This window comes from Medicago sativa, chromosome 7 (genome assembly GCF_051527215.1).
Source record: "Medicago sativa cultivar Bolivia chromosome 7, Bolivia_mono, whole genome shotgun sequence".
Lineage (NCBI taxonomy): Eukaryota > Viridiplantae > Streptophyta > Magnoliopsida > Fabales > Fabaceae > Medicago > Medicago sativa.
In genome coordinates, this window is record NC_140755.1 from 52494569 (window position 1) to 52512132 (window position 17564).

Sequence of the window (17564 nt, forward strand, 5' to 3'; positions counted from 1 at the left end):
CAAAAACTGGCCTTGTGGTTTGCACTGCAGTATTATTCAAGGAAAACATATACTCACCACAATAGTCGGTGGAGACAGCGTCCATTCATCATATTAATAATCCAAAGGTCAATAAGGTTTCAGTGGAACAACATATTGCATCAAGGTGTAAACAATTAATTTGTTAATTTATTGGAACCTAAATTAAGTACTGATGCAAAAATTTACAGATTTATTGCAACACCTTGTCATGGCTTGACATAAATTCATAACCTTAATGGCCAACACTACCATATATGAACCACTGGTACCGGTGAACCAGTAACTTTGTAAACTATGATACGGTAAGTGAAACTCTGCCAAGATTTCATGAGAACAAGGACCGAGTTTTATTACGTTCCAATCTTGCCTCCCTCTGTTAAAAAAAGGAAACGGAATTGAGAAATAGAAATGTTTCATGCAGCATTATTGAGCAATGATATTACAATTATAAAACAATTCTGAAAAGTCTATTTGATCTGAGCTATCATATACATGTCAAATGTTTCAATTACACAGAAAGAGACAGTCACAGTTCATATGCTTTAATATCGATGAGAAATGACAGCAATACACATTTTGAGATTATTTCCAACACACTCTTTTATTATTGAGTAAATTTCATGTTAGTTTGACTAATTTGAGAGTCGCCCCAAGATAGTAAGAATCACCATATTGCAGTAAATTGCATTTGAGTCCAACTAACTAGAGTGGGAGCTCAAGATAGTACATGAAGCATGAAACTCACCCAACTGTAAAGAGTATGTTGAAAAGACTAACAAAAAATGTATCTTTACCATTCATCAATATGACTACAGAGATGAGAATATAATTATACCACATCATATACATAGATGCCAAGCTGTCAACACCCAACAATAAGTACAGCAACAAAATTCAGTGTATGTTTCGGAGAGATTTGGGACCAATTAATTTATGCAAAGCCTTGAGTTTGGTGTTTGTTTTCATTTCTGGAGGTAGTTCAAATAATAGAATAAGACCGCAAGTAAGAAAAAAGGCCTAGTGCACAACCAAGGTATGATGCCGAGTAAGAAAAAAGGCCTAGTGCACAACCAAGGTATGATGCCGAACGAAGAGAACAACACAACACCGAAGATAAAGGTGATATTCAAAATGCCAATTACAATTTCCTAAGTAATATGAGGTAAAGTGTCAAAATGAAGTTATACAAGTCTCATTCAAAACACATGACTAGAAAATGGTCAGAAAATAAAAATAAATCAAGTATACATCAACATTAAACTACTATTCAGTTAGTATGGTAGTAGAAAATGCCTCTGTTTTAGTTTCTTCCTTTATGGACCAACTCCAGAATTATGTGATCTAACAGGCTATGTTCATTTCTGTTAGATGTTCACTTGGCTGGCTTATGTGATTGCATAAACGTTTTGAAGTCTGAAGAACAAAAGACAACTGATAAAATTTACACGTGGAAAACTTTGTTAACACCTCACAGCATCAGGTAATGGAACTTCTAAACTAGTTATGTGTAGCAAGAAGATATCAGATAGCTTGGTAAAAGGATTGATGAGATTTATCTGCTATTAGCAGTTACATTGTAATGGTAATGGATGGTGAAACCACCATCAGAGTGAATAGAAACCAGTTAAACTTTCAAAAAGTTATTTAAGGTCAAACTTGCAATAAAAATCTAATGGTGGCCAAGAGGGGTAGAAAAAAAATAAAGGAATACAGATAATGCCAATTATTAGAGTAATGAGATATATCTCTCCCTTCAACCGAAAAACTTTTCATCTAATCAATCCATTCAGACACTCAAATGTTAATTAAGTCTTACTGGAGGCTCTCTAGCTGGTTTAACTTTATTGTGCTCATAAAATCAAGCTCCATGCCAGCTAACCAGTTGAGGATAGTCGCCTGATCATGCCGTTCATAATTTTTCCAAGAAGGATGTTGATCAAACAGCTATTCTCATATAGTTGTTTGCTATGGTCACAACAACACAACTAAACCAGCCAGAGGGTCTATGAAGAAAAGCTTTTGAGTATTGGGCGAGTGAATAATTCCCCCGTGTAATCTGAGGTAATTTGGGATCACACAAGCTTTGGGTGTTTTGGGGGGGGGGGGGTCTCGGGGTTCTGGATGTCAATGAGGGGGGAGTACTCTCTCGCTCCCCATCCTCCATATTACTCCCTGTCTCCACATGTTTCTATAGGAAATAACTGACCAAACTTCAATAATTTTGGTTATTATAGGGATTCGACACCTGTGATAGGTGCATTATTAGGTCATTGGACTGATTGATGCAATCAGCAGTACCTCTAGACAAGTGGTTTAAAAAGAAACATGCCTTGAAAAAACAAACTGTGCTCATTCTAATCTAAATCAAGTTTATAAATAACCAATTACCACAAAGAAGTACACTTAGAACAACAGATATAGCCACTAGTTTTTGGATACCAAGTTCCCAAGACACCATGTTACAATCCCACCAAAGCCTAATCATAGAAAACAAGCCCCTCCCTGTTTCTTTGTATAATATTAATGATCTGAAGAATCACAGTCATGCAACGAATTAATACAAAATAATAACAAGACCAAACCAGGTAACAAAGATGATAGCATAACATTTAGCAGTTAGATGAAGGTGCAACTAGAGATCTATAATTTTATTTGAGCAATAATTTTAGTATCGAATATGAATTTGTAATCAAGATAATCATAATTTCTTGAGTAACATGGTGTTTTCAAAACATCATTTCACATTTACTATTTATGACAATGCTGTCAATTTCATTATTGAACTGACACAGCTCCGTTCATTGTCCATTTGAAGTACGTAAAGAATTGGCTAGCTCAGCCAGCTGCTCAAAAAACTACCATGTATTGTAAACTATTTCATCTTTCTTGCATTTATTGGGAACATACGAAATACTTAAGCTACCCAGTAAACATAAGAATGTGTTGAAGGGGAGAACATAGACATAGTAAGGAGCAAATATCAGCTACGCTTACAAGTTACATGCAAAAAAACCAAAAATATCAACCAGCAATGCTACGACCTTTCATTGCTGTTTATATCATTATCGCATTTCAGGTAGAGCAACATAATTCCTAGGATCCATTTTATCACTTTCAAAATATGCAATGTATAACAATTCAAGGAACAGACAGTGCTGAAGATTCTAGTACCTCCTTTTTCTTACACTCCTTGTAAACATCAAAATGTTCTTGACATTTACTCTTATCCGTATTAAATTCTTCTAAACCTGAAAACGTTAAGGGAAAAAATGTAAGATGCATTAATAATCGCCATAATAGTAGCACAAGGACCAACATCACTCACAAGTCCTCCTTCTGTTACTTCCCAAACATAACATGAAATCACAAATTTTAAGTCATTCCAGTACTTTATTTTTTTCGTTCATTACTTTTCTTTCTTTTTTTTGTTCCAAAAAACACGGCTATCAAATCGTGACTTGGTAGATCTATTTTCAGAATTGAAAAAATGAATCTTATTGTGAATCATAAGATACATTACCATAAAAATATAACATTTTTACGTAAAAACAAGTAACATAGCAAAAGTATAAGCTGATATATCATATATGAACCAAATTCAAGTCATAACTCAAATGACTCGATATGAGTATGTCAAAACTATATACACACTAGAGATTCGCATAGATTAAGTTGAACAATATAGGACTTTAATATATCATTAGAGTTGATAACCATGCTCAGAAGATAAAATTACTAAATTTCATCCTACAAATTAATTTGCAAAACAAAATATTGTCACTTAATTTTTTTTCTCGAAAACCCAGTATCCGGCCCAATGACCAACTAATCTACGGGACCAATCCCACCAGCCCATCAGCGGGGCCCAATCGAAGTCGGAGCAAAACCGGTTCAACAGAAATTGTTATCACCCGGAGCATTCAAACCCGAGACCTAGAAGGAACACACTCATAAGTTCATAGTTTCACTTCCAATTAACTGAAGCACCTTATACACATTTAAATTCACCAAATTTCTAAACATTATCAAATGGGTAGTATTAATAATAACTAAATTACTTATACCTAAAAAGTACTCAAAAATTCAGACTTTAAATACAATTAATTGAAATAAAGAAGAAAAAATTGAAGAGGTAATAGAGAAAGAGGAATAAGGGTATCTAACATTTGAGAGAAGCGGTGTATTGAGGAAAACATTGAGAGTCGGAGATTTTCGCGGCGCTTTGATACGGTGGTGTTGAATCTTTCGACGCCATCGCTACTTTGAATTGAACTCCTTTCCGTTTAAACCTTCAAGATTATTACACGGTCACGCCATGTATGTTTTGATGCTGTGTAAAACTTTTTTAAACATATGTTCAATATTCAATAAAATCACACCATAAAGCTAGTTTTATTATGGATGTAAGTGTAAAAAAGTTTTTTTTTTTTTTCCTCTAAACTCACACATTTTAAACGCAGAGTAGTTGAGTGTTTGGAGTTTGAATTTTAGTCTCTATATATAATATACAATATCATTGTCAATTGAGTTAAATTCACGGAGATAGTAAAAAAGTTTTACATATGGTTGATCTATATAAATTTAATTCTTTGATGTTTTTATAGTTTTTTCTTCTTATAATACTACTTATTTATATGCAGTTAGCACTATTACTATAGAGCTATTTTATTCATCCGATGTATTACTAAGTCAAATAATTAAAAAATATGACAATTAATTTGTTTTATAATTATTAAAAATAATTTTATACTAACAGTTTATATAAATTAAATTATTTGTTTTTTTTTTCATGAAAAATTAAATCATTTGTTACTACTAAAGTATTTGAGATCGGAGAAAGTATTTGATAAAATATTTTAAATCATTAAAGACGTGCATCATGTTGTCCTTAAACGATCTTGGCCATTGGAGTTTTATATTATAAGTCAATGGTATCTCTTGAATAACAGGTTATGGTCGCGAGTTCAAATACCTTGATTGGATTATTTTTGTCTTTGCGTTTTCTAAAACAAAAATCAATTGGTGAAAGAAACAACAGAGTGTGGAATGTGGAATGAGGTAATTGATGCTCAAGTTTATGTTGTTTAGAGAGAAAAAGTTATACTTCATGATTGGTAAGATGCACGTAGGATTTGTAATACATTTTGTGCACAACCGCGACAAGAAGGAAATGCGAAATGAATCAAACCAGCAATGAAAATTTAAGTGCAATATTGATGTTTCTTTCTCCAGCTTTCTAATAGAATGGAAATAAGAAAAGGATGATAGAAACATTTTAAATAATGAAATGATATAAACTTCTTTCCTTAAAAAAAATCAATTGGGCAATGATGCATTTGTTTTTAATTTGTTTTTATTTTTTAATAACTTTTTTTAATATCATGGAACAACTTCCTATGAGAATTATTTTAAAGATTATAAAAGCATTTTTAAAGGGTCTAGTTTATTTTTCCTTATACTATGCTATTGAAGGGAGTATTTTCATACTTAACACATTTTTCCATTCGCAAATTTGCCTAAAAAAAAAAAAAACCAAGACACCATCCGTTTTAAATTAGGTGGTACTCCATTCCTCTTAAGTTACAAGTCATTTTACTTAAAAAATGTAATTAATTTTGGATAAAAATTGAGTTGTTTTACAAAATTATTTTTAATAACCGGTATGAAATAAATTAACGAATTGAAAATAAGAGAGTAATTTAAAGGTAAAATAGAAAGAAAAACAAACATTAATGTGTCATTGATATTGTAAAACGATTTATAATCTGAAACAGAGGGAATACAACTAAAATTAAATACACCCTCCATCCAAAATTATAAGTCGTTTTGGCCATTTTACACTTATTAAGAAATATAATTAATTTTGTATGGAAAAGAGATATTATGAGCTGCTTTGCAAAATCTACCTAAATAAATATCCTCGTGAGCTTAGCTCAGTTGTCAGAGACAATTCATAATATATGCAAAGTTCGGGGTTCAAATCCCGAACACCGGCAAAAAAATCAACCTAAATAAATAGCATGAGAAAAATAAATTAAAGAATTGAAAGAAGAAAGAGTAATAAATAGTTAATAGTATTATATTAGGAAAAATAATATCAATGCTATATAGATATTGTAAAACGACTTATAATTTGAATTTTTTTTCTTTCCAAAACAACTTATAAATTAGAACGGAGGAGTGACTAAGGACATTGATCTTCTTGCCTTAAATTTGTCCAAAAGAAAGAGAAAAAAGGACATCGATCTTTTAAGAATTGTGTGTAGAATATTAATTTTCAATATATTATTCATCCGTACGTCTCAAATTAGATGTTCTCTTTCTTAATTTTGTTTGTTTTAAGTTATTTGTCCATTTTATAATATCAATACAATATTTATTATTGTTTTCCACTAACATATTCTTATTTATTGAACACGTAACACTAACAATATTATTTTTTTAATACTCTTTTTAACACTCACTCTCTAATCTGGTTACATTTCAATCATCTATAATTATTCCACTAACTAAAATTAATAAAGACATTTTAGTAAATGATACTTATTTTATCATCGTAATTAACACTATTAATCATTTTCTTAATAACCATGTAAAATTCAAATGAGACGCATAATATGAGATAAAGGGAGTATAGTTTAGAAATTAAGAAGGATTCGTCGAATTTACACGGATAAAATTGTCTAATTTGAATTATGCACGAATGTATTTTCTACGATGAGAAGTACTAAAAAAATTATATTTTCAAACACTCTATTTAACATTCATTCATTTATTAGACGAAATTCATATAAGTTTCACTGCTTTATGCAAGATCTATTTTTAAAGTATAGAACTCAAATTGATATCACCTAATAAAAAAAGTAAGTATCAGAGAGAACTCATAATCTAAGGTTAGCAACAACAAATTTATTTAGTTTGGTGCAGCCTAATTCGTAGCACTATCTTAAGAGCACAAATTAGCATTACCCTTAATCTAATCGTAGAAAAAGTTTGTTCCTGATATACTAATATTTGTGTATAAAGAAATCAATAAAACACTTTGATTATAACTTTGGTCAAGTGGAAAAATGAATTAAATCATACTCATTTGAAGAACAAAGTAGGGTACTATAGGTTATTCATCAAGATTCAAGAGTCTTAAATGAAGTAGTCAAACACAATAAATCTCAACTACTTCCACAAAATAAAAGAGTGTCACTCGGTCTCATATTGAAAGCCATACTTTGACACTATTCCTCTTAGCTGTCATTGTCACCTAAACTTCATAGCAAGCAGTATTCACTAATGGCTAGTGATGAAACTCCTGAGGTGAAGCCAATCCATTTTTTCAAGATAATACTTGCTCAAAATCTTCATGAAGGAAAGCTTGTAAGCTTTTTACTTAGATATTCTATTATTTTTCTTCTGATAATCTTGAGTTAGTTTCTTTGTTCAGGTAGTTTATATTGTTTGTATATCTTATAACATGATTACATTACTTTATTATGACACAAGATTTGTTGGTCATAGTTTGTGGGTTAGTAGCATAATTACCTTTACTCATCTATGTCGCTGCATGTCCTATAAGTCCTATCTCAAATAACAAATATGCCGAAATTGTTAGGCCGGACGTCATGATCGGGGTTCGAACCCCGACACCTCCACTTATGTGTGTGAGTTTATGATGGCTTTGTCATTTTGTCTATTTAAAAAAAAAAAAAAATGTCGCTACATGGCTTCATCGCCAATTTGAACTTTTTTTCCTTAATTTTTTATTTTAAAACCAAACCAGCAAGTAATTAACTTGGGTAAGATAGCATGTATCATGACATATTGGACTACCGAAATGGAAGGGCGATTGATATAAATGCTATCTAACAGGGGACTTATAATTAAGAAAAATGCACATGGTAAACTGCATATGAGCTTATATTTAGGGACAAATTTTTTTCCTCAAAAGGGGACTTGTAAATAAAAAGTCGAGTTTGGTCCACTAATTTTATGATGGACTAGACCACCAAATTTGTAGGCTAATGAAACTATGGGCTGGTGCAGCCTGTTTACTCAATTCGGCCCACTTGGCTTGGACAAGTTAGGTCGGGCGTCCTGATTAGAAAACTAAGTAATTTTTCTGATAAATGTGATTTAGGAGTCTCACGTTACTTAAAAAAGTACTATCATGCATACTAATTTGGTTTAATTAATCGATAGATGATGCCAAGAAAGTTTGTAGAGAAATATGGAGAAGGTTTATCAAATGCTATATATCTAAAGACTCCAAATGGTGCAAAATGGAAATTAAATTTGGTAAAAAGTGATGGAAAAATATGGTTTGAAAAAGGTTGGAAAGAATTTGCAGATCATCACTCTCTAGCTCATGGCCATCTTCTGCTTTTCAAATATCTAAGAAATTCTCATTTTCTAGTACACATCTTTGAAAAAAGTGCCTTAGAGATAAATTATCCATTCCAAAGAGTTGCAGCTAAAAAGAGAAAAGCTAACTCCTCTTTTGAATTCCATCAACCACGTGAAATTGGAAGCAATAGCTGTGTTGAAGTTGAGAAATTGAATAAGGTAGCAACTTTGCATCATGCTGGCAGAGAGTGCAAAGGTATCAGATTTTGTGTCTTCATTGTCTCATCAAAGTTTCACAAGTTAACATAAATTATTAGCTTTTGTTCTCTTCAATACGTATTATCATTTTTCTTTCCATGATGTGTCGATGGACGAAGTTCAAATCCCTTCGGAACTATTGTAGAACAGCTATCAGGGAAACCAGCTAAAACTGTATGTCAATTCAACGTGGAAACGACATACATTTTTAGCAGGTTTCAATATATAGAAACTTGAAAGATGATATCATGAAATATCAGCCTTATTGTGTTCAAATTTTGCAGGGAAACAAGTGTTTACTGCTAAGAGAGTAACAGCTCTTGAAAGAGCACAATCTTTCAAAACATGTAATCCATCCTTTGTTGTTGTCATGCGTGCATCATACGTGGAACACCGATTTCTTATGGTAAGTTGCAAAGAAAGTTTGGTTGCTAAAACTACGTATGCACTGACGAAGGATAACTTTTAATACGCTTTGTGACTCGTTAATACATATTTTCTGATCATGATTAATACATAGTTTATGATTTCTTTCTCTTTTCATATTTCCCGTTGATACCAATTGGTTCTTGTTGAGAAAGAATTGCCCAGCTCAAATGGAGGGTCCTAACTCCTAAGAATTATTATTATCAAAGAAACAAAATGAACGAAATGATGGAAATTCTCATTGATTATTGAAGTGTTACATTTGTATTTATACAAGTTCTAGTGAGAGCTTTGTAACTAACTTCAACTAACAAATGAAGAACAAAGTACAAAGACAAAACTGCCCTCTAACTATTACTTGGGCTGCAAGCTATCTACTTTCTCTTGTTTTATTTTCTTCTATGTTTATTAATTATTCAATCAGATATTATCACAAATGTTTATTGGAATATTAGTATATATATTATAATGACAGTGATATTATGATTAGATTAGATAACTATGTAAGAAAATACACAATGTTAAGTACTCCAACAAGAACTTTCTAATTTTTATTCATTAACGTTTGTCTTTTCTTTTGATTGGCAGAATATACCAGTTAAGTTTGGTAAGACACACTTTGATTTGGATAAGAAGAGAGGAGATATTTATTTGTTGTTAAATGAAGGAATTTGGCCTGCAAAGTACCTAATCAGGATGACCCTTAAAGGACTACAGTTTGATCTCACAACTGGATGGAAGGCATTTGCAAAGGACAATAACTTGAAAGTTGGTGATGTTTGCAAATTTGAGCTCATCTCTAGCACTATACTTACCTTCATTGTTCACATCTTTAGAGAGACAGACAAAGACAGCACAAATTGTTCTACATCTCAAAGTAGGCTAGGAGCAATTGATGTTTAGTTTTCATTTCAAATTATTTAAAATCTTAATATGACAAATAAATTTATTCTTCTCGTATGCAGAATTTTCCCAAGTGAAAGAAGAAGCTTCTCAAGGATAAAGAAAAGGAATGGGAAATCATTACAAATCTAAAATCAAATCACTAATAGTCTACTTCCTGTAACTAAGAAGCTTAAAAAATGTTGCATGTATCTGGTGTATGTTCAAGGAATACTAGTCTACATCCTGTAACTAAGAAGTTCAACTTTTATTTTGCATTTGTAGACATTACTTTATGCTATTTTCTTTAATGAGTTATTATGCTTCTTTGGCTAATATATAAACCATGCTTAATAATTCATATATGATTGATATAGAGTAGACCAGAACGATCAATAACCGATGAAATTGCTCTTGTGAAGTGATCTCCGATGTGGTGGAAGTAGTTCTCCGATGCGGAGGTATTAGTTCTCTGGTGAGAGGAAATAAATCAGCAAAATTGGTGAGAAATACAACACTCAATTTAGTGACAGAAATGAGGAAGTAAAGTGTGCGGAAAGTGGTGAAAATGTGATTCTGCCATGGGTATGGTGGAGCCACACTCATACAATGGAGCATAATTATAACTAACTCCTCGAAACTCCGCGAGATGCACAGGAGGCCGTTATAGATCATATGAACGGTCCAGATTGGTCTATGTGCGCTACTGTGTTGTAAAGCGTACATGATTTCCTCTATTTTTCCTGGACGATGAGGATTAAGAGTTACCGGGCCGTCATGTATTGGGTCGGCGATGTGAGCTGAGGCCTATCTCAAAACGGTTGTCCCCCAAGCCCTTACTATTTTTATGACGTAAGTAATAGCATATACGCATCAATATGCTACAGTTGTGCACTCATAATAGAATATTTTCTATTCATTGCATTGATCTCAACATTCATATCATAATATTTGACATTCATTACATTGACCACAATTGGTGATTGTCTGTTAGTATCTATAATATTAGGAAGTATTATTAATTTCCTTTCAATCACACTAAATGGTGATTGTCTGCTAGTATCTATATAATGTACCTTGTATCGCATATTCATATCAATACAATAAGTTGAATTACTTTATGGTTTTCAGAGCTCTTTAAGCTTAACAACATTTTTTTTTGATCCCAAAAAATGGCCATACGCACATCAAATGCTTCTGTTATCAACCCACCACCACCACCACCACCTGCAAATCAGTTGGTGTTCCTCAATCTTAGCTCTCAGATATACATCAAACTTGATGGCGAAAATTATCCAGCATGGCTCATTCAATTTCGAGCCCTTCTCACAGGTTATGACCTGTTTGGTTATGTTGATGACACTAAACCATGTCCTTCCAGAACTCTGCAAAATGCATCAACCATAAATCTTGATTACACTCACTAGATCAGGCAAGATTAACTTATCCTTCATGTCATCATCTCATCTGTTGCTGCAACAGGTGTTACCCACCTCGGCATTGTCACCAATGCCAAACAGGCTTAGGACATTCTCAAAACCATGTATGCTGGAAAATCAAGGATCCACATCATGACTTTTAAGCAACGTATCACCACTTTTGGGAAAGGAACTCAATCAATGGATGCCAGCCAATGCTGATGAATTGTCTATTGTTGACAATCCCCTTTATTCAACAGATCTGGTCATTCACACCTTGAATGGTCTCACAACTGAATACCATAAGATTGCAGCTGCTCTTCGAAGAAGAGAAAGTCCCATTGAATTTGCTGAACTCCATGAGAAACTCATGGAATTTGACATGTTGTTGCATCGTGAGGAACCAACTATGTCATATTCTTTAGTTGTTACTGCCAATGTAGCATCGAGATCCCACGGCCAACAACATCAACCTAGGTACAATGGAAATCATACCTCTCATACCGCTGCTGAAAGAAATAAACCAAAGGTTGTATTATAATACTGCGACAGACCTAATCATACAAGATACAACAAGAAATTGCTTCAAAACCAAGGGTTACCCTCCGAGAAATGGAGGCAGACCACAAGCTAACACAGTTGCTCGCCAATTTGCACCACATCACCCTAACTGGATCATTGACACATGAGCATCTCATCACATTGCTCAAGATTTGGAGCATCTCACTTTGGCTGATTCCTACCCCGGCTCAGACAAAGTCTTAGTTGGTGATGGCACATGTTTGGAAATTACTCGCATAGGCCACACAACTTTGAACATAAAACACAAATCAATTCACCTGAATCAAGTGTTATGTGTACCAAATATGAAATCAAATTTGCTTTATGTTTCCGAACTATGCAAAACTAATAATTGTTCTGTTGCATTTTTTCCCTCTTGTTTTGTTGTGAAGGATTTGAGCTCGGGTCAAGCTCTGCTGCAAGGACCAATAAGCAAGATTTCTATCAGTTGCATTGTCAAATCACTCCACATATCAACCCTACAACACTCATTACTAGTCTCCACTCCACCTCAATATGGCATCATAAATTACCACTAAAACTCCCAACATCTCATGAATGTAGTTCCTACTATTGTGCTAAGAGTCACATATTACCTTTCTCAAATCATCATATTAGAAGTACTAGACCTTTTGAACTCATTTATTTAGATGTATGGGGCTCCAACTCTTATTAGATCATTAGATGGCTATCTCTATTATGTCATTTTTATTGATCATTTATCTAAGTATGTTTGAATGTACCCTATGAAAAATAAATCAGATGTTTTCAATATTTTTGCTCAATTCATAACCATTGTGGAAAAACATTTAAATTTGCCTACACTTACATTCTTTTCTGATAATGGTAGAGAGTTTGTAAAATTAAAACATTTTCTGGCAACACATGATATCTTCCACTTAACCACACTTCCACACACACCTGAAATCAATGGCACTACTGAAAGAAGACATTGCCACATTGTTGAAACCGACCGAGCAGTACTTCATCATGCTAAGCTACCTTGCCAATTTTGGAGTTTTGCTTTCAACATAGCCACATACCTCATAAATCGAATGCCTACACCCATTCTTCACATGAAGTCACATTATGAAGTCGTCTTTGACAAACCACCTGATTATAATAGACTACATGCTTTTGGTTGTCTATGTTTTCCTTGGTTAAGACCTTATACCAAACATAAATTACAAAACAGATCCTCTCCCTACATTTTCATTGGAGACTCCTTATCCCAATATGCCTTTTACTGCCTTGAACATATTTTTGGTCGTATATACACTTCTAGACATGTCAAGTTCATTGAAAATCAATTCCCTTACTCCAACTTAGCTAGTTCAACCACCCCCATCAACATCAGTACCTCCCATTGATCCCACACTCCATACAATTATTCCTTCTCTATTCAGACACAACCTGCCAACAAGTGTCTCATCCTACCATAAACTCTACACATAATGATCTTGATTCTATATCGGTCCCTGCACCAGAGCTTCCACTTGCTCAAGCTGACGCAACAATACAAGGTACTCACACTATTCCCTATTCATCAAGTGGAAATACTATCATTACACGTTCCAAAAATAATATTTTTAAACCAAAGCAAATTAATGTTGCCACAAAACATACCTTACTTGAAAAATTGGAGCCTTCAACCATCAGTTAAGCCTTAAAAATCCCTCACTGGACAAAAGCTTGTTCAGAAGAGTTTAATGAACAATGGCACATGGACATTGGTATCGAATGATACTGGAAAAAATTTGGTAGGTTGCAAGTGGCGCTTTCGAATCATAAGAAACCCGGATGGTAGCATATTTAGGTACAAAGCCTTTTTGGTAGCCAAAGGTTATACTCAAACACATGGGTTAAATTTCAAAGAAACATTTGCTCATGTCGTTAAACCTCAAAGGCTCAAACCATAAAAGTTGTCCTTAGCATTTCTCTTGCCTTTGGATGGTATTTGCATCAAATAGATGTTAATAATCCCTTCATGCAAGGTCAACTAAGTGAAGAGGTTTACATGCAACAACCACATGGTTTTATCCATGCTGATTTTCCTAGTCAAATTTGCAAATTAAAGAAAGCAATTTATGGTCTCAAACAAGCACTTCGTGCATGGCATGATGCACTTAAAGAATTTGTACTATCATATGGCTTTACAATGATTTTGAGTGATTCTTCCTTGTTCATTTACAACAAAGAAGGAATACAAGCTTTCTTGCTAGTCTATGTTGATGACTTGATTCTCACAGGAAGTGTTCCAATATTTCTCAAATCATTTTCGAAGGAACTGTCAAATCGATTTTCAATCAAGTATCTTGGTTATCCACATTAATTTCTTGGTGTTGAACTTAACCCTACCTCTGATGGTTTGGTTCTCTCTCAACATGGACATATCAGAAACTTGTTACAAACATTTGACATGGACAGAGAAAAACCCACTCATACTCCTCTTTGCACTTCCACCCCCTTCAACTAGTGGACGGATCTGCACAAGTTGATTCCAAAATGTTTCACATCATTATTGGAACTTTGCAATACATCACCTTGACTCAGCCAGACCTTTCATTTTCCATCAATAAACTGTCACAATTCATGCACCAGCCCACACAGATCCATTTTCAGCAACTAAAACGGGTCATGCGATATCTCAAATTCACCATCAACTATGGCTTGAAACTTAAGAAGATCGCACTTCTACGTCAGCGTTCATAATTTATTTTGGTAGTAATCCAGTTTCATGGCTATCTAAGAGACTAAGAACTATGGCACGATCATCAACGGAAATTGAATATCGTTCAGTAGCAAACACTTAAGCAGAGGTCATGTGGTTAACAAACCTTCTCAGTGAATTACATGTCAAATCACCAGCTTTTGTGAGAAACATTGGAGCCACTTACTTATGCTCTAATCCAGTTTTTCACTCCCGAATAAACCATATCACATTTGACTATCATTATGTACGTTAACTTGTTCAATTGGGTCAACTCTGTGTGTTTCACATTTCAACCAAAGATCAACCTGCAGACATTCTCACAAAGCCTTTGTCCAGACTCAAGTTAACTTACTTGAGAGACAAGATTGGCCTCACTAAGTGTGACTCCATCTTGAGGGGGCGTAATAGTACATAAGCATCAATATGCTACAGGTGTGCACTTATATCAGAATATTTTCCATTCATTGCATTGACCTCAATATTCATATCAGAATATTTGACATTCATTACATTGACCATAATTGTATTATATTAGGAAGTATTATTAATTTCCTTTCAATCAAACTAAATGGTGATTGTCTGTTTGTATCTATATAATGAACCTTTTATCACATATTCATACCAAAACAATAAGTTGAATTACTTTAGTAAGGAGCTTTAGGAGATGATAAGAACGAGGTCAGGCCAATGACGTCTAGAAAGTCGTTTGATATAGCTCACCTGCATGTCCTCGAAGGTAGATCCCTTTGAGCGGGGGTAGTTGTCATTATATGCTCACAAAACTAATGTGATGTCCCCTGCTTTGATTGTTTACATGTGTCTCATGCGCCCGTAGGATGGAAGGTGACACACCTAGGCCATTTGAGAGCGGTTACGTTCATAATCACATGATTTTTTTTGACATGTTGTGTACCTCAAACTGGTACATGCATACCATTTTGTGGTACTTTTACGAATTGGTTCACACAATATCACAAATAATTCCTCAAAATCGACAAACTGAGGTGAAGATAAAAAAAGAGTAAGACAAGGTTGAGTAGGAGATATAAAAGAACACCTCTAGTGGTGCAAATAAAATTTTCATGAAATCTCTTTGAAACTCATAGAAATAGAATGTTTTTTTTTTTTTTTTTTGCAAAATAACACCGATAAAAAAAGGAAAAAAAGTTAATATAGAAAAAGTTTTGGTAAGTGGATACTAATTTGTTGCTAATAGTAGTGTACTACATTTGTTTTTGTACTTGCTTGATTAGTCTCCAAAGTACCCCTAACATTAGTGGTAAAGATGAGGAAGAAAATTACGACTCAACAACATCAACACCAATCGCAAACCGTGAAAAAGTCATCAAGAAGTATGCTCAGACAGTGAAAAGTTCCTCAAAGTCGAAGTCTAAATTTACTATTTTTTTTTTTGAAGATGTTAAATTAACCCACCTAAATTGAGTCTAAACTTATTATTGACTATCAATGAAATCCAGCTCCTCCAGTTCTATATATATTAATTAATAGAATGTCTCAGTTTTCATCTAGTATAATGTGGCTGATCATATGTGGTTGCATTTCATTATTCTTTGTAGTGACGAGGTTTTGATCAGATCAACAACTAGCATATATGGGGATAGGAAGGCTCTAAAAACACTTATACCTAGATTACATGTTGACCATGAGGTGATTTTTCTTTAATAGCTACAAATAAAAAATGAACTATGTCATCTGAAATGTGATTGTCATCATTTGCATGTTATAAATCTGGTTGTTTCAAGACAAAATTGGTTGGTGCCTTCTATTAGCAAGGAAAACAGAGTGTTGTATTTGTTTACATCGTTTTCGGTACTGGCTTCTAATTATAATGAGATATAATACCTCGGTGGAATATATATTTCAAATGCTTAAAGACAATTAACAAATGATATTCAATACAACATTGTGCTTTGGACTAGCATCATAACCATGATGAAATGAGGAAGAGATATAAAGTTGGCTTCATGTCAAACACATCTTCTATAACCAAGGTATTTATGACTGTTTTTTCATTAAAACTGATTTACCCCATCATAACAATAACTTAATCATTGGTTGTTTTTCAAATTTTTATCCCTATTAATGATAGGGGGATTCACTGATATCTCATGGTTGTTGATTTCTTGGAGAACAAGTTAGTTTTGTTGGACTTTTTACCTTGTCCAGAAAGACAAGGTCATTGACGTCGTGAAGTGCTAAAATTGGTATGCGATTTGGTATTGTTAAATTATTCTCTTTTTTTTGGATCAGTTAATAAATTTCCTAATATATTTCAGGGATTATTTCTTGAGGAAATGTTGAGTCATGACTCCTTCAGAAATATCAATTCAATCTCTTCAATAATACCAATTTCAAGCTTTTGTCTAGTTGAACCAAGATGTCTTCAACGACAACGAAGTGGATCGTAATTCTCAAACTTCCAACTATTTGTAATTTATATGAAATAACATTTTTTGAATGTGTTCTGATGATAATCACTTGTTATAGAATGAATGTGGAGTGTGGGTGGCTAATGGATGACCGAGTGTGCGTTTCAAACTGATTACGACAAAATCAATGTAAGTTAAGTTATAGTCACTAAAACATCAATATGATCGTATCATTGAATTATAATAGAAATGGTCTTGATTATAATTTTGTATATTGTCTCAGGTTGTGACTGCTACAAGAATGAAACTTGCACTTCAATTAGTAGAATGTGCAAACAATGTGTTGTCTAAATAGGTGTTATCAGAGGCTGCAGAGTATTGGACTTATCAGGAAGCAAAAAGAAAGGTGTTGGTCAAAGTTTGAATGAAGATGGAATCCGAAAGTTTTTGTCTTATTTGCTTAGAGTTTTATTAATTAATGAAGTTTTGGTTGTAATTTTATGGTCTTTCTTTGTCCATATTTGACATTGTCTGGGTGACAAGTGATACAATCATGGT

At 33.5% G+C, this 17564-nt stretch overlaps 2 protein-coding genes across 2 annotated transcripts; one reads left to right on the forward strand and one right to left on the reverse strand.

Moving 5' to 3' along the window:
• LOC146906666 (Cox19 family protein (CHCH motif)) lies at positions 1–4396 on the reverse strand. The gene is made up of 3 exons (XM_085725636.1): positions 4186–4396; positions 3193–3269; positions 1–394 (listed from the first exon to the last, which is right to left on the reverse strand). Exons 1-3 carry the CDS (start codon positions 4274–4276, stop codon positions 347–349), a joined length of 216 nt encoding a protein of 71 aa, XP_085581762.1. The 5' UTR covers positions 4277–4396; the 3' UTR covers positions 1–346.
• A 2820-nt stretch (positions 4397–7216) lies between these two features.
• On the forward strand, positions 7217–10260 carry LOC146906667 (B3 domain-containing transcription factor VRN1-like). Its single transcript, XM_085730296.1, has 5 exons — positions 7217–7392; positions 8215–8614; positions 8901–9022; positions 9631–9919; positions 10008–10260. Exons 1-5 carry the CDS (start codon positions 7309–7311, stop codon positions 10043–10045), a joined length of 933 nt encoding a protein of 310 aa, XP_085586422.1. The 5' UTR covers positions 7217–7308; the 3' UTR covers positions 10046–10260.
• Positions 10261–17564: the final 7304 nt, after the last annotated feature.

What these genes read in the sequence shown, in the direction of transcription:
- LOC146906666 (XM_085725636.1), bottom strand. Translation starts at nt 4,276, where the DNA reads ATGGCGTCGAAAGATTCAACACCACCGTATCAAAGCGCCGCGAAAATC. An exon ending in ATACACCGCTTCTCTCAAAT is followed by an intron (nt 3,270 to 4,185) that starts GTTAGATACCCT and finishes TAACGTTTTCAG; the next exon opens with GTTTAGAAGAATTTAATACG. An exon ending in AGGAGTGTAAGAAAAAGGAG is followed by an intron (nt 395 to 3,192) that starts GTACTAGAATCT and finishes TTTTTTTAACAG; the next exon opens with AGGGAGGCAAGATTGGAACG.
- LOC146906667 (XM_085730296.1), top strand. Translation starts at nt 7,309, where the DNA reads ATGGCTAGTGATGAAACTCCTGAGGTGAAGCCAATCCATTTTTTCAAG. An exon ending in TGCTGGCAGAGAGTGCAAAG is followed by an intron (nt 8,615 to 8,900) that starts GTATCAGATTTT and finishes CAAATTTTGCAG; the next exon opens with GGAAACAAGTGTTTACTGCT. An exon ending in TGGAACACCGATTTCTTATG is followed by an intron (nt 9,023 to 9,630) that starts GTAAGTTGCAAA and finishes TTTGATTGGCAG; the next exon opens with AATATACCAGTTAAGTTTGG.